This window comes from Lampetra fluviatilis, chromosome 52, assembly GCF_964198595.1.
Source record: "Lampetra fluviatilis chromosome 52, kcLamFluv1.1, whole genome shotgun sequence".
Taxonomy (NCBI): domain Eukaryota; kingdom Metazoa; phylum Chordata; class Hyperoartia; order Petromyzontiformes; family Petromyzontidae; genus Lampetra; species Lampetra fluviatilis.
In genome coordinates this window covers 731,438-749,366 of record NC_136326.1, presented here as the reverse complement: position 1 = coordinate 749,366, position 17,929 = coordinate 731,438, and the positions used below count along the sequence as shown (strand labels likewise).

Genomic DNA, 17,929 nt, shown 5'->3' with positions numbered 1-17,929 from the left:
CTGGAACGGGGAGGGGTGGGGAGCAGCACGGTGACGAGGCGCCTGTGGGCACCGGTGCCGCCAGAGCGCCGGTGGCGGCGCCGCTGCTGGCGGGGGGTGGGGGGGTCGCCGCTCCGAGTCGCCCCGGACTCACTCTCACTCGCTGCGGCGCTCGCTAGACGGAGGCAGGGAGATTCTGGAAACTTGACAATCTTCGCGACTGCCGTGCCGGGAGATTGAACAGTTAATCTGTGGATTGCAAGGCCGGCGTGCTGGCCATTACACTGCGACCACACGCGTACTAAACCCAACCGCGATTGTGAACCCGCACAATCGCTAACCCTACCCTAAGCAATCCTCGACTCCGGATTCTGCCTCCCTCTCTGACTCGGTCCGAGCAATCACGCCCCGCGTGCTGACCCGGCGGTGCGCTCTGGGCTGCCGGATTATCGGAGTAGCAGCACAACAAGTAGCTACACATCTAGTAGCTACACAAGTAGCTACACGCGTAGTAGCTACACGCGTAGTAGCTACACGCGTAGTAGCTACACGCGTAGTAGCTACACGCGTAGTAGCTACACGCGTAGTAGCTACACGCGTAGTAGCTACACGCGTAGTAGCTATGGGGCCCCGTGATAAATGCTTTCAAGCTATCAATTCAGTGATTCTGCACTTGCTCTATTACTAGAGTACTATACCGCCTTCGACTTTTATGAACAACTGGGTGTTTAAGGTTAGAGATCTGTCGTATTATCTGGCTGTGTAGCAAATGAAAAAATACCATTACTTTACTATGCAAGTAAAAAAATGTGTGTTTTTTTTATTAGGGCCCCTTTATAACATATGCTACAGGCCCCGCACGAGCTCAAGGATCGAATGTTAAGAGAAGAGGGGCAGCTTCTGCGAAGCTCTGCCAACGTCGCCAAACAAGGACGGCCGACAGCAGCAGCGCCACGCAGAGGCCTAGCGTGGCCCCTCCGGCCCTCCTGGGCTCCCCCTGGCCTCGTGGGCCCCTCTGGGCCTCGTGGGCCCCCGCGGTGCAAGGCACGGAGTGAGGCACCCCGTCAAACTTCCCTCTCCTCTCTGTGGCCCCACACCCGGGACCCCAGCCCCACCCCCCGGGGCCTCGTGCCCCGGCGCGGGCGCAGGGAGGCCTCGAGCGGCCGGGCGGCACCCACCTGCCTCGCCGGCTCGCTCCGTGACGGCGCCGGGCGTCGCGGCGCTCCCCGTGGGGTCACCGGCGCCGCTCGCCAGGCCTGGCAGTGGGGAGGGGGAGGCAAAGACAAAGGTCCCAGGTATAGCCTTTGACAGACCGTTGGGGCAAGTGCCGTTGGTGAGTGCCGACGGAGGCCAACGAGCGTCTCTCTCCCCAGTGCTGATGTTTACAACGCCGCAGCAGCTACTCATTTCAAGGCGGAGTCGACCTAGGAGAGCGCGCCAAGGGCCGCGTGGCCGCTAGGCCACAGCGTCGGCACCCCAACTGCCGTGACCGTCCACCACTGGACGGCCGCGACCCCGCCGCGGGGTCGCGCGAGCGGGACACCGCGGGGTCAGGTGAGCGGGACATCATGACGCGGCGGGGTCGCGCGAGCGGGACATCATGACGCGGCGGGGTCGCGCGAGCGGGACACGGATCCGTACCCAGGCGGCAGTCGGGCCCCGTGAAGCCGTGGGGGCATTCGCAGCGGAACCAGTTCTCTCCGTCCACGCAGGAGCCGCCGTTGTAGCTGTGGGCGGCAGGCGAGTGGCGAGTCTTCAGTTCATTCGTATTCGTTTGCGCTCGCGGTACAACCCAGAAAAGCCTCACTGAGAGTCGTCAATGCAGTAGGGGACGGCGTTGCTGCGTACAGGATAACAGGCATACTTCACCACACCAGCCAGTGCGGTTCGGTTAAGGGGTGCACCCAATAAATACCCACTCAGGTGAGCCGCGGCTGGGAATCGAACTCGAGTTGCCGGGTCCACAGCGCCAAGCGCCAAGCGCGAACCGCTTTGCCGCTATCCCCCCCCCCTCCCACCCACAACTTCAACAGAAGGCAAAATAGTTTCTTCTTCACCGGATCGCGCCGGAGCCCCGATACGCGTCAGATCTACGAAGCTAAGCAGGGCTGGGCCTGGACGACGCCCGGATGGGCGACCGCAAACCCCGCTGCTGCTGCTGCTGCGGCGGTGCGACGTGGCGAGCAGCACCAGAACTTGAGATCTCACGTGGTGAAGCAAAAATTATGTTGACAACTTGACCAGCGTGGTGATGGTGGTGAGGTTTGGTCAAGTATGGGTGGGGGGGTGGGGCTGGGGGGGTGGGTTGAGGGGTGGGGGGTGGGGCTGGGGGGGTGGAGGGGTGGGGGTGGAGGGGTGGGGGGGTCCTCATCCTTTTAGCAACAGCAGCATTTGAAAAGCTGCTGCATCTTCATAATCGGTTCTTACGCGTGATCGTAATTGGCTGGGCATGCCCGTTGTGCACCCAAACGAAATGTGATTGGCTGCGGCGCTATTGTTCACGGCGCTATTGTTCACGGCGCTATTGTTCACGGCGCTATTGTTCACGGCGCTATTGTTCACGGCGCTATTGTTCACGGCGCTATTGTTCACGGCGCTATTGTTCACGGCGCTATTGTTCACGGCAGCATTGTTCACGGCGCTATTGTTCACGGCGCTATTGTTCACGGCGCTATTGTTCACGGCGCTATTGTTCACGGCGCTATTGTTCACGGCGCTATTGTTCACGGCGCTATTGTTCACGGCAGCATTGTTCACGGCGCTATTGTTCACGGCGCTATTGTTCACGGCGCTATTGTTCACGGCGCTATTGTTCACGGCGCTATTGTTCACGGCAGCATTGTTCACGGCGCTATTGTTCACGGCAGCATTGTTCACGGCGCTATTGTTCACGGCGCTATTGTTCACGGCGCTATTGTTCACGGCAGCATTGTTCACGGCGCTATTGTTCACGGCAGCGTTGTGCAGCGGTGGGTGCGCAGTGACTCACCACGGGTGGGGGTTGCAGTCGTTGACATCTGCAAACAGACGGAGAATTCACAGACGTGGAATTTTGTGAAAGTCAACTCGCAACGCCGCCACCACCACCACCACCGGCGCCACGACCACCGCCACGGCCACCACCATGGCCACCGCCACTGCCACCGCACAGAACGGCGACTCAGAGATGCCCAGAGGAGAGGCCGCAGCAGCAGCAGCAGCCACGCAGCGGTGAAGCGGTCAAGATGCCGGTGGCAACAATTTCCCAAGCTCTGTGGTCCTCTATACAGGGGGCTTCAAAAAAAATGTTTAACGTTCATATGGGACTATCGTTTTTAACAGAAAAAGAACGGCCAATACTACACTGTAACATGATAGCAAATGTATGTTAATAGCTTCAAAAAGTTAGTGTCTCCACCGTTGTCAACGCTACGCCTGGAATCTTCTCCAGGTGGTCTCCAGAGGCCGGAGGTTAGAAGTGTTCAAAACAACTTGAAGCACCCTGCACGTGAACGATTTATCAGCCAATTCATGAGTGTTTACATGTGGGAGGAAGCAGTGCCTTGACTTTTAGATCCAGACAGAACGCGACGGACAGAGGGAGCGAGATGATAAAGTACAAACGGCATCGTGCAAGGAGCTTTTAGAAGACTGTAGGGGCAAGTGCTGTTAGCAAGGACCTACGAAGGCCGGAATGGTCCACGGGAGGGTGGGTGGCCAGCAATACCCTCGTCCACCTTTGTCTCCCCAGTGGCGATGTTTAGACACCGCACCAGGTAATCATTTGAGGCTGAGTCGACCTAGCGGAGGCCCAGGACCGATTCAGAAAATAGTCACCGGTGTTGGCCGTAAACGGGAATCGAACTCGGGTCACCGGGTTCATAGCGCAGCGCGCTAACCGCTACACTACCGCTCCCCACACACACACACACAGACAGACACACAGACAGACAGACATACAGACAGACACACAGACAGACACACAGACAGACAGACACACAGACAGACACACACACAGACAGACACACAGACAGACAGACACACAGACAGACACACAGACAGACAGACACACACAGACAGACACACAGACAGACACACACACAGACACACACACACAGACAGACACACACACACAGACACACACAGACACACACAGCGCATGCCGCGTGCGCCACTGACTCTGTGCGCAGGTCGGTCCGTCCCAGCCGTCGCGGCACACGCAGGTGAAGGCGTCGGGGCCGCCGCCCACACACACGCCGCCGTCACCGCACGGCCGCGCCGCGCACGCCGACGCCTCCGCTGCGAGAGACGGGGACCGGGAGTCACAGTCTCGCACCAGCTGACTGCGGGTGGCAGCCCTAAACCAAGCCACTCATTCGGTCAGCGAGTCACCCACCCAATTTACACACTCAATCACTCGCCCACTCACCCACTCAATCATCCACACTCACGCGCCCGCCCGTCCACCCACTCACCCATCCACTCACTCACTCGCTCACCCACTCACTCACCCACCCATCCACACACTCATGCGTCCATCCACCACACACCCACCCACTCACCCACCCATTCACCCACCCACTCACTCCCCCATCCACTCGCTCAACCACCCACCCTCCCCTCTAAGGTCGCCACCCCACCTGTCCAGGTTTCAACTTCCAAGGTTGTCACCTGTCCAGGTGGACCCTCGAGGGTTGCCACCTGTCCCGGTTTGACCTCGACATTCCTGTAATTGGCATCTGTGGTTTGGGTGGCAGCAGGACCGAGACCTGGTGCCGGTATTGCCGAGTTGAGCTCCCGTTGCCCCGAGTGAAGTGCAGTGTTGAGAATAGACCCAGTGCCGAGTGGGAAGTACGTCCCCGTCTGCACTGCGGGAAAGGTGGCAACCCTAGCCGCTACCCCCCCCCCCCCACCACCCCCCACCCCCACGACACCGCTCGCACCCAGCGTGCAGCCGTGTCCGGTCCAGCCGGCTGCGCACGAACAGCTGTAGGTGTCGCCCAGGTCGTGACACGTGCCCCCGTTGTGACACGACAGCTCGTCGCACTGACCGCCTCCTGCTCCACGCACACACACCGTGGGAGACGGGGGGGGGGCACTCGGTCAGGGTCAAGAGGTCACCCCCCCCCCCCCCCGCGTTGCAGGTGGCGGCGTTCCAGGTGGGGGCTGCGTCTCGAGCGCAGTCGCCTCGTGACACACGCGGTGTCCCCTTTCAAATGAGTTTTTGAGATTAGATGATGTGACGAGATGGTGGGTGGAGGTGGTGGGTGGAGGTGGTGGGTGGAGGTGGTGGGTGGAGGTGGTGGGTGGAGGTGGTGGGTGGAGGTGGTGGGTGTTTGCGGCGGGTGGAGACGGGGTACCCACGTGAGTGGCAGGTGCGCCCCTTCCACCCGCCCTGGCACTCGCACGCGAAGTCGTTGGCGAGGTCCCGGCAGCGGCCGCCGTTGAGGCAGGGCCTCGAGCCGCACTCGTCCACGTCTGCGAGAGCGTGCGGCCGAGCGGACGAGGGAGGGGTTTTTATTTCACGCGCTGTGGAGAAGGGTCACTGCCCGAAACGTCGCCTTTTTTTTTTAAGGTGGTGTATATTGACGAATGCGTTGAGTTGCTTTTCTATTTGTTGTTCTATTGTTGAGATCGATTAATGTTCGGGCAGTGGAGGTCATCGATTAGCGTCGATCATTGAGCTCGCGATGCAGGCATTGAATCGTGTGGGTGGGGCTACCTGGTCACTGGGCGGAGCTACCCGAGTAGCGGGCGGGTTACCCAAGTGGTGGGCGGGGCTACCCGAGTAATGGGCGGGGCTACCCGAGTAGTGGGCGGGGCTGCCCGAGTAGTGGGCGGGGCTACCCGAGTGGTGAGAGGAGCTACCCGTGGAGTGAGAGGAGCTACCTGAGTAGCGGAATGAGCTACCTGAGTAGTGGGCGGTGTAACTCCAGTAGTGGGCGTGGCTATATGACTCGTGGGTGGAGCTGCGGTCGGGAGAAGGCTGTGAATGAGGAGGCTGTGTGGGGGTTGGTGGTGGTGGTGGTGAGCTGCTGCTGCTCTAGTGAGGAGGCGGAGGAGTTGGAGGCGGCGGTGGTGCGCGCACTCACCGTGCTGACAGAGCTCGCCCTCCCAGCCGCTGGGGCAGATGCACTGGAAGGAGGCGACTCCGTCCACGCAAGTGCCTCCGGCCCCGCAGCTCACGCCCGCACACTCATCCACGTCTACGCACAGAGATACAGATCCCCCGTGTAGCCTCAGCGGACCGTCGGGGCAAGTGCTGTGAGCGAGCATCGATGAAGGCCGGCACTGTGGCACACGAGGGGGCGGGCGGCCCCGAGCGGCGATGTTTACTACACCGCACCAGCTACTCGTTGAAGGCTGAGTCGACCTAGGGGTGGCCCAGGACCGGTCGATTGCTCGCTGTGAGCGGGAATCGAACTCGGGTTGCCGAGTTCGTGGCGCAGCACGACAACCACTCCTCCCACCCACCGTTCCCCCCACCGCTCCCCCCACCCACCACTCTCCCCACCCACCGCTCCACCCACCCACACACATGCACTGCATCTGGCAATGAGTGGATGATGTAGCCACAAGCAGCTACCAATATAAAACATGATGATGACGATCGTGACGATGATAGAGTTAGTTGATGACGATGATGATAATGATGACGACATTTTATGAGAATGATGATCTGGACAGCTCTTGGATGGGTGATCACCACGCACACACACAGAGGTTGTCACAGTGCAGAAACATCCATTTGTTGTACCGTACATCTACGCTCCCACTAAGTACGGTGAGATAACCTCCCCGGGCCCACGTGACGTGGGGGAGGCAGTGGATTGACGAGGCAACATGTGCGCTTGTCCACCATGGCGCGGATCACGACGTTGACGATGACGACGATGATGATGACGACGTTGATGACGACGATGATGACGACGATGACAATGATGACGACGATGACGACGATGACGACGATGGGCAATAACGACGGCGATCATCGCCTCAGCGACGCACTCTTCGACAGCGCGCGCGGTCACTCACTGTGCTGGCAGTGCTCGCCCGTGTACCCAGCCTGGCACCGGCAGCTGTAGGCGCCGTCGGGGCCGCCCACGCACGCGCCGTGCTCCCCGCAGACGCGCGCCGCCGCGCGCCCCCCACCGCCGCTCCCCCCGCCACCGGGGCCCTCGGTGCGGTTCGGCGGAACGAACGCCACCGCCACCGTCACCGTCACCGCCACCGTCGGTGCCGTCACTCCACACACGTCCAGCGCTGGGGACAGCCGCAACAACGGGGGGACACGGGGGGGGGGGGGCAAAGGGGGGAACAGGAGGGGGGCAAAGGGGGAAGAAGGGGGGGCAACGGACACAATTGTAGTCGGCCAGGGGTGGGGGTGAGAGACGGCCGGAGACGGACGACTTGAGCCCTCGACCAAACACGCTCTCCTCCTGAGACTCACCAAGTCAGCCCACGCTCGCCCGCCACTCGCCCTGCGCTCCATGCCGTGGAGGGTTGAGTCGAGTTCTTCATGACGGTGGTAGCTGCGGTGGTGTTTGCGGGGGACGTGGTGGCGGTGGTGGTTGTAGTGTTGGTGGAAGTAGCGGTGATAGGTGGAGGTGACGATGTGGCGGTGGTGATAGCGGTGGTAGCAGTGGTAGCGGCGGTTGCGGTGGTGGTGGCGGTGCTCACCGGTGTCACAGTGCCGCCCCGTCCACCCCGGCAGGCAGCTGCAGTAGAAGCCACCGAGGAGATTGCGGCACCGCTTGGCGTGGACGCAGGGACCCGCGGCACACTCGTCGGCGTCTGTCTCCAACGTCACACCCACGACGTCACACCAACAATGTCACACTGACGACGTCACAGCAACAACGTCACACCGACGACGTCACACCGACGACGTCATACCGACGACGTCACAGCAATAATGTCACACTCGTCGGCGTCTGTCTCCAACGTCACACCCACGACGTCACACCGACGTCACACCGACTTCACACCAACAATGTCACACCGATGACGTTAAACCGATGACGTCACACCGACATCACACTGTCGACGTCACACCGACGACGTGACACCAATGTCACACTGACGTCACACCAACAACGTCACTGCTCCCCCACAGACACCAACACGGACAGAGCTCCAGCGGTGGCCACGACCGCCGCCCGGAGCGACATTCACAGCCACGGCTCGGCCTGGCTGGGCCCTGGCTGGGCCTGGCTCCACCTCCAACGCTGAGGCTCAGCTCGGGCTCGAGCCGCTCGAGTGAGTGAGGAGCCGCTCAGCCGTGGCTCGCCTCAGGCTCAGGTGAAGCGCGGGGATTTGAGCCGGCACGCTTGAGCCAGAGCCGGAGCCGAACCAGGGAGCCACAGCTAGAAAGACGGGCTTCGCTCTTTAGCAGAAACTAGCACTGGAATGCACTCGATTCCGTCAGGCGAAGATAGCTCGTGATGATGGCGATGTCGTCGATCATAACAATCATGACGATGATGATTCTGGCTACGATCATAACGACGATGATGACGACAACGACGACGACGCTAGTGTGCGCGTACCGATCATGCAGGTGCTGCCCGTCCACTCGGGGCGGCACACGCACTCGAAGCCCCCGCCGGGCAGCGCACGGCACTCGCCGCCGTTGCCGCACGGGTTGGGCTGGCAGCGGCCGTCCCCTGCCGACGACAAAAATCAGCGGCGACGACGATGAGGATGGCGGCATCACGAGAGACGAGTCGGTCAGGAATTGCACCGCGAAGACAATGATGACGATGACTGAAGACGATGATGTTGATGACGACAGTGATGACGATGACGACAGTGATAATGGTGATGACAGTGATGACGGTGATGACGATGATGACGATGACGGTGAAGACGATGATGTTGATGACGACAGTGATGACGATGACGACAGTGATAATGGTGATGACAGTGATGACGGTGAAGACGATGATGACAATGACGACAGTGATAACGGTGATGACAGTGATGACGGTGATGACGATGATGACGATGACGGTGAAGACGATGATGTTGATGACGACAGTGATGACGATGACGACAGTGATAATGGTGATGACAGTGATGACGGTGAAGACGATGATGACAATGACGACAGTGATAACGGTGATGACAGTGATGACGATGATGACAATGACGACAGTGATAATGGTGATGACAGTGATGACGGTGAAGATGATGATGACGATGACGACAGTGATAATGGTGATGACCGTGCAGACGATGATGACAATGACGACAGTGATGACGATGACAGTGACGACGACGGATGGTGATGACAGCGATGATGAGCAGGCCCGTCCATGGGGCGGGGGGGGGGGGGCGCGGGTCCCGCGCGGTGTGACTTGCCTCGGGTCCCCCTAACGCCTTCAACCTGAACCGGAAGTACGACACCTGACACCACTGTGACGTCAGACCGCGCCCCCCACCCCCTTCCCCCCCAGCGGTCTCCGCCGGGTACCCCAGGGGCCGGGCTCCGGCAGTGACGACACCAACGCTCCATGGTCGCCACCACGCTCACCGTCACCGCCACCATGCTCACGGCCACGCTCACCGGCACGCTCACCGCCGCCACGCTCACCGCCACGTTCACTGCCACGCTCATCACCATGCTCACCGCCACGGTCACCGCCATGCTCACTGCCATGCTCACCGCTACGCTCACCGCCACCACGCTCACCACCATGCTCACCGCTCTCGCAGTTGGGCCCGGTGAAGCCTGGCGGGCACGTGCAGCGGTGCTTGTTGGGCTCCGCGTTGAGGCACGAGCCCCCGTTGAGACACGGACGGTTCGCGCACACGTTCAGGTCTGGGGGGGGGGGGGCGGGGGGGGGGACACGGGCACCACGCGAGATGTTAACTACCTCGACAAGGAGATTCCATCCCGACCCTGGCGCCTGCTGCTGCTGCTGTGCATATGGAGTTTGCGTGTCTCTCTCTCTCCCCGTGGTGGCGTGGATTTTTCTCCGGGTCCTCCGGTTTTTCCCCTCCACCTTTAGAATCGACATCGCCACGCGTTTAAGAGGACCGTAGTTGGCTACTGCTCTACATTTCCGCATGATAAGCCACCACTTCGTAGAGCTATCATTTGTGATGGCAGTCGCTTCTGAAGAAGAGCCACATGGCTCAATGGGGCCTTACCTGGTCAAATAAAAATACTTTTTGGGTTTTTTCCCGGTAAAGTCACGTAGGTAAAAAATAAAACAAATTAAATGAAAACAACTAAATTAAATCACGACGTTTCGGAGGCAACACAAGCTTCCGTCTTTGTCGTGATTTAATTTACTTGTTTTCATTTATTTTATTTTTTACCCACGTGACTTTACCGAAAAAACCAAAGAGTATGAATCCTTGCTGTCACGAAAGCTTCAAATCTAGAATAAAAATAGTTTAGTAAAATCGCGCGATGTTGTCAGGGCCGTCCATAGAGGGATGTGCCCCCCCCTCCCCCCAAACACCTTCAAACCAAACCCGAGGAATGACGTCTGACAGCAGGTGGCGTCGAAACGTGGGTGCCCTAGGAACGGCCCTGGTGGTGGTTGTTGTTGTTAGCGTGGCTGCAGGGTTTTGGTAGTACATGTTGTTTATGCTATTTATTGTGAAAATTCCGTCACAGTTCCTATGATTGCTTTTTCGTTGATTTCATGGCTTTATTTTGGTGATTTCCAAAAGTGTATTGGTTTGGCCATGTTTGTTTGTTGTAGTACAGAGTTAGACTGATGGCCTTAATCTAAGTTGTCTTGTGGTTGTTGTTGGTTATTTGACTTGCATCCCACTGGGATTTTTGCACACAGCGTTGGTGTACGGTGATTTTTTCTGCAATATTTTGCTGTTTGCACTTAGTCACATATTCACATTAAGATGTTTTTTGTTCATGTTTTTGTTTTTTGTTTGTTGCGGTTGCACCCGATTCAAGAGCCGAATGGCTCACAGGGCTATACCTAATACATGAACTTGAACTTGAACACCTGTGTACACTACGTCGAACTCCTGTCCGCACCGTACCTAGCCCCCACCCTCCGCACCCCCCCGTCCCGCCCCCACCTACCCTTGTCACAGAGGAGGCCCCCCCAGTTGGTGTCGCATTCGCACGTCCAGGGGCGGCCGCGGCACGAGCCGTGGCGGCAGCCCGGGTAGGCGACGCACGAGTCGCACAGCGCGCCCCGCCAGCCGTAGTGGCACCTGCGGAAGACGAAGACAAAGATAAATACAAAGGTCCCCCACGAGCGGCCCTGCACTTGCCTCGTGCACGGTGCGACTGCCGTCTCGTTGAGGCTGAGTCGACCTAGAGGCCGTCCATAAATGACGTCACGCGATTTTGGACGATTTTTGACACCCCCCCCTCCACGTCACACGGCGTCACAAAAAGTCAGACCCCCCCCTCAAATATGACGTCACAAAGCTCTGCCCCCTCCCCCCCCCCCAAACCATATTTCCATTTTGAAAATAAAACGTGCTTCAAATGGCTTTGAACTATTGTCATTGTAGTGCGTATTTAAGTAGAACGTGTTGTCTATATTTATTTAAAGTTGCGCATTTTGATGTGACGTCACATTTCTCAACCCCCCCCCTCGTCACACATCGTTACAAATGTCTGACCCCCCCCCACCCCCCCAGGTGCGTGACGTCATTTATGGACGCCCCCCTAGGGGGAGGCTCGGCACTACCGGATGATCCCCGTAACAGCACAAGTCGCAACACGTGTAGTAGCTACTACGACACGTGTAGTAGCTACTACGACATGTGTAGTAGCTACTACACGTGTCGTAGTAGCTACTACAGTAGTAGCTACGGGCCCTGCACTTTGAAGGGACCCCGCGCTAAATGCTTTCAAGCTATCAATTCCGGTTCATTGATTCTGCACTTGCTCTATTACTATAGTACTATACCGCCTTCGACTTTTATGAACGACTGGGTGTTTAAGGTTAGCGATTTGTCGTATTATCTGGGCTGTATAGCAAATGAAAAATGACAATTACCTTACTATGCAAGTTAAACATTTGTGATTTAATATTAGTGTATTTAGGGCGCCTTTATAACATCTGCTACAGGCCCCGCACTGGGCACCGGTTCAGATACTCGTCACTGGTGGTGGTGGTGGCCGTGAGCGGGGATCGAACTCGGGTGGCCGGGTGCGTAGCGCTTCCCATGAATGCAACACTCGACCGCACGCACAATTACCCTCAACCACAGAGACCTAACACACACACACAGACACACTCGAAACCACACGCCCCTTACACACACACACTCGAAACCACACGCCCCTTACACACACACACACACTCTAAACCACGCCCCTTACACACACACCTCATACAAAGATCCCCCGTCTAGTATTAACAGACTGTTGGGGCAAGTGCTGTGAACGAGCACCCATCAAGGCTGGCACGGAACACGGGAGCGGGGGGGGGCGATGTGGCTAACACCACGCCCGACCGCCTTTGTCTCCCTAGAGTGCTGATGTTCACGAACTGCGCCAAGTTCCTCGTTTAAGGCCGAATCGACCTAGGGGAGGCTCAGGACCGGTTCAGATAAAAGACGCAAACGGATGTTGGCCGTGAGCGGGAATCGAACTCAGGTGGCAGGGTGCTTCAATAATAAAAAATAAATCGTCTCTGCGCCTGAGCCGCACTAATCGGGCACTAGAGGGCAATATCGTCAACCTGGTAAAACTGCGTCTCGCCCTGGTGAGCGGAGCGTTAAGGCTGTGGCCAAGCGCCAGAGGTGTCTCAAAGTCATCCTTATTACCATTATTATATCTGTACGACTACTACTACTAGGCTCAACCCACGAAGAAAAGATAAGAATGGGTTTTACCCTTTCTGGCAATAAAACGGTTGTGTTAAGATGTTCAAACGCCAAACATCAAGGCTGCGTCTGACAAATCGTGTAGACTAGGAGTGTAGTAGTAGTGTAGTAGTGTAATGTAGTAGTGTAGTAGTAGTGTAGTAGTAGTGTAGTAGTGTAATGTAGTAGTGGTGTAGTACTAGTGTAGTACTAGTGTAGTAGTAGTGGTGTAGTAGTAGTGTAGTGGTGTAGTAGTAGTGTAGTAGTAGTTTAGTAGTAGTGCAGTGGTGTAGTAGTGTAGTAGTAGTGTAGTGGTGTAGTAGTAGTAGTGTAGTAGTAGTAGTGTAGTAGTAGTGTAGTGGTGTAGTGTAGTAGTATAGTAGTAGTGTAGTAGTAGTGTAGTAGTAGTATAGTAGTAGTGTAGTGGTGTAGTAGTAGTGTAGACTAGGAGTGTAGTAGTAGTGGTGTAGTAGTAGTGTTGTAGTGTAGGGGTGTAGTAGTAGTGTAGTAGTAGTGTAGTAGTAGTGTAGTAGTGGTGTAGTAGTAGTGTTGTTGTTGTTTTTCTCATCATTTTAACTCGCTGACCCCGTGCCCCATACTTGGACATCCGCGTACAAAGAGCTTCATAGCTCAACGGATTCCTCCTCCCAATCTAAATAAAGATTCCGATTCTGAAAGATTCTGATACCGGCACGAACAAATGGTCACTTCGCACGGCGCGCCAGCTCCGGGAAGCAAGGGGGGGAAAACCGCACAACACAGACTGCACCCACGTGCAACGCGGAGACCCACGTGCAACGCAGAGAGACACGTGCAACGCAGAGACCCACGTGCAACGCAGAGAGGCACGTGCAACGCAGAGAGACACGTGCAACGCAGAGAGACACGTGCAACGCAGAGACCCACGTGCAACGCAGAGAGGCACGTGCAACGCGTAGAGGCACGTGCAACGCTGAGAGACACGTGCAACGCAGATAGACACGTGCAACGCAGAGACCCACGTGCAACGCAGAAAGACACGTGCAACGCAGAGACCCACGTGCAACGCAGAGAGACACGTGCAACGCAGAGAGGCACGTGCAACGCAGAGACCCACGTGCAACGCTGAGAGACACGTGCAACGCAGAGAGGCACGTGCAACGCGGAGACCCACGTGCAACGCAGAGAGACACGTGCAACGCAGAGAGACACGTGAAACGCAGATAGACACGTGCAAGGCGGAGAGACACGTGCAACGCAGAGAGACACGTGCAACGCAGAGAGGCACGTGCAACGCTGAGAGACACGTGCAACGCAGATAGACACGTGCAACGCAGAGATCCACGTGCAACGCAGAGAGACACGTGCAAGGCGGAGAGACACGTGCAACGCAGAGAGACACGTGCAACGCAGAGACCCACGTGCAACGCAGAGAGACACGTGCAACGCAGAGAGACACGTGCAATGCAGAGACCCACGTGCAACGCAGAGAGACACGTGCAAGGCGGAGAGACACGTGCAACGCAGTGAGACACGTGCAACGCGGAGATCCACGTGCAACGCAGAGAGACACGTGCAACGCAGAGAGACACGTGCAACGCAGAGAGACACGTGCAACGCAGAGAGACACGTGCAACGCAGAGACCCACGTGCAACACAGAGAGACACGTGCAAGGCAGAGAGACACGTGCAACGCAGAGACCCACGTGCAACGCAGAGAGACACGTGCAACGCGGAGAGACACGTGCAACGCAGAGACCCACGTGCAACGCAGAGAGACACGTGCAACGCAGACAGACACGTGCAACGCAGAGACCTACGTGCAACGCAGAGAGACACGTGCAACACAGAGAGACACGTGCAAGGCAGAGAGACACGTGCAACGCGGAGACCCACGTGCAACGCAGAGAGACACGTGCAACGCAGAGAGACACGTGCAACGCAGAGACCCACGTGCAACGCAGAGAGACACGTGCAACGCAAAGACCCACGTGCAACGCAGAGAGGCACGTGCAACGCAGAGAGACACGTGCAAGGCGGAGAGGCACCCCGGCACAGGAGTCGAACCCGGCGTGCGCGTCACCGCTGCTGGCGGAGCGCCGCCCCCCAGCGCTGCTCGACTCTGAAAAGCGCCTGGCTCGCATCACTGCGCTTGCTAATGGCTCGGTGGGGGGGTGGAGGTGGGGGGGGGTGGAGGTGGGGGGTGTAGGTGGGGGGGGTGTAGGTGGGGGGTGTAGGTGGGGGGGTGTAGGTAAAGGGGGGGTGTAGGTGGAGGGGGGTGGAGGTGGGGGGGGGGCTGGTAAAGGTGGGGGGCTGGTGGGGGGTCCGTGGGAGGGGTGTAGGTGGAGGGGGGGGGCTGGTGGAGGGGGGGGGGGTTGGTGGAGTTGGGGGGAGGGGCTCAGGGTGGGGTGGGGGGGCAGGGGGGATGCACAGGCCCGGCGAAGTGGGACTGTAATCGATGCAGTGTCCGTGCATTATTGATGAGCGAGACGTTGGGGCATGCAGGAGAGGCAGGGAGCTGTGACCCACGCCGATCTCCGCTGTGTGTGTAGTTCATGGGCACCACGTGCCCACGTCTGGCCGAGCTTCGTTCTCGCCGGGCGGTGGCGGTGCTGGTGGCTACGCTGCACGTGGCTGCCTGGAATCCGGCGCGGTCTACTGGGGAGACAAAGGCGGCCGGGCGTGGTGCTGGCCACCCGCTCCCTCGTGTGCTGCTACTCGCTAACAGCACTTGCCACAGCGGTGTGCTAAAGGCTACATGGGGGATCTTTGTCTTTGTTTCCACGTGAACGCGCATTGCACGATGCCGCTGGTGCTCTCTCTACCATGTCACCCCTCTGCCCGTCGCGTTCTGTCTGTATGTCACGACGCTGCTGACGAGCCGGCTGAATGGCAGATGATTAGCCAGGTGGTGGTGGTGGCTCCGCTGCCACACGTGGCCGCCTGTAGCCCAGCGCTGTGCAGGCAGCAGCGAGGCTTGGTGGATCACACGCAGATGGTAGAAACTCCCTCCTGCCCGTGGGCGTCGATGTGGAGCCGTGGCCTGGCTCGCCAGCAGAGCGTGTACTCCAGCTGGCCCGTCTGTATGGGATCGAGTGTTCCCCCCTCGCACGCTGCTGGGAATTTGCCGGGTACTCCGGTGACCGCCCCACACTTGTGGCCGATAACAGCTTCATATAGAGGGGGCCGCAGAGCTTGGGGAAGGACAGTCAGTGTTGGCTCAATGCCTCGCTGCTAGGTTGCGTGTTTGATTGTTGTCCCCCTGCACCTCCGATAAGCACGGCTGGCTATGTACGGTCCAAAATAAGTTCAACATACATACGCACGTAGGACTATGGGTCTCTGTGGGTCTCTGCGGGTTTCTGTGGGTCTAAATCTCACACACTCACTCACACACTCACACACTCTCACTCACTCACACACTTACACACTCACGCACACACTCACTCACACACTCACACACTCTCACTCACTCACACACTTACACACTCACGCACTCACTCACTCACACACTTACACACTCACGCACACACTCACTCACACACTCACACACTCACACACTCTCACTCACTCACACACTTACACACTCACGCACTCACTCACTCACACACTTACACACTCACGCACTCACTCACTCACACACTCACACACTCTCACTCACTCACACACTTACACACTCACGCACGCACTCACTCACACACTTACACACTCACGCACTCACTCACTCACACACTTACACACTCACGCACTCACTCACTCACACACTCACACACTCTCACTCACTCACACACTTACACACTCACGCACTCTCACTCACTCACACACTTACACACTCACGCACTCACTCACTCACACACTTACACACTCACGCACTCACTCACTCACACACTCACACACTCTCACTCACTCACACACTTACACACTCACGCACTCACTCACTCACACACTCACACACTCTCACTCACTCACACACTTACACACTCACGCACTCACTCACTCACACACTTACACACTCACTCACGCACACACTCACTCACACACTTACACACTCACACACTCACGCACTCACTCACTCACACACTCACACACTCTCACTCACTCACACACTCACACACTCTCACTCACTCACACACTCACACACTCTCACTCACTCACTCACTCACACACTCACACACTCTCACTCACTCACACACTTACACACTCACTCACGCACACACTCACTCACACACTTACACACTCACACACTCACGCACTCACTCACTCACACACTCACACACTCTCACTCACTCACTCACTCACACACTCACACACTCTCACTCACTCACACACTTACACACTCACGCACTCACTCACTCACACACTTACACACTCACTCACGCACACACTCACTCACACACTTACACACTCACACACTCACGCACTCACTCACTCACACACTCACACACTCTCACTCACTCACACACTCACACACTCTCACTCACTCACACACTCACACACTCTCACTCACTCACTCACACACTCACACACTCTCACTCACTCACACACTTACACACTCACTCACGCACACACTCACTCACACACTTACACACTCACACACTCACGCACTCACTCACTCACACACTCACACACTCTCACTCACTCACTCACTCACACACTCACACACTCTCACTCACTCACACACTTACACACTCACGCACTCACTCACTCACACACTTACACACTCACTCACGCACACACTCACTCACACACTTACACACTCACACACTCACGCACTCACTCACTCACACACTCACACACTCTCACTCACTCACACACTCACACACTCTCACTCACTCACACACTCACACACTCTCACTCACTCACTCACTCACACACTCACACACTCTCACTCACTCACACACTTACACACTCACTCACGCACACACTCACTCACACACTTACACACTCACACACTCACGCACTCACTCACTCACACACTCACACACTCTCACTCACTCACACACTTACACACTCACGCACTCTCACTCACTCACACACTCACACACTCTCACTCACTCACACACTCACACACTCTCACTCACTCACTCACACACTCACACACTCTCACTCACTCACACACTTACACACTCACTCACGCACACACTCACTCACACACTTACACACTCACACACTCACGCACTCACTCACT

General features: G+C 57.3%; 1 protein-coding gene across 1 annotated transcript in view; it reads right to left on the bottom strand.

Annotated features, from left to right (window-relative positions):
• The window catches only part of LOC144949008 (uncharacterized), a 44,305-nt gene that overhangs the window by 810 nt on the left and 25,566 nt on the right, over positions 1-17,929 (bottom strand). Inside the window, exons 10-21 of the mRNA XM_078878792.1 lie at positions 11,021-11,154; positions 9,395-9,781; positions 8,508-8,624; positions 7,639-7,752; positions 6,994-7,221; positions 6,051-6,164; positions 5,323-5,436; positions 4,902-5,015; positions 4,138-4,257; positions 2,969-2,996; positions 1,621-1,706; positions 1,158-1,235 (exon numbers count right to left, since the gene is read on the bottom strand). Coding sequence (XP_078734918.1) covers positions 1,158-1,235; positions 1,621-1,706; positions 2,969-2,996; positions 4,138-4,257; positions 4,902-5,015; positions 5,323-5,436; positions 6,051-6,164; positions 6,994-7,221; positions 7,639-7,752; positions 8,508-8,624; positions 9,395-9,781; positions 11,021-11,154 — 1,634 coding nt within the window. The remainder of the gene's footprint in view (positions 1-1,157; positions 1,236-1,620; positions 1,707-2,968; positions 2,997-4,137; positions 4,258-4,901; positions 5,016-5,322; positions 5,437-6,050; positions 6,165-6,993; positions 7,222-7,638; positions 7,753-8,507; positions 8,625-9,394; positions 9,782-11,020; positions 11,155-17,929) is intronic.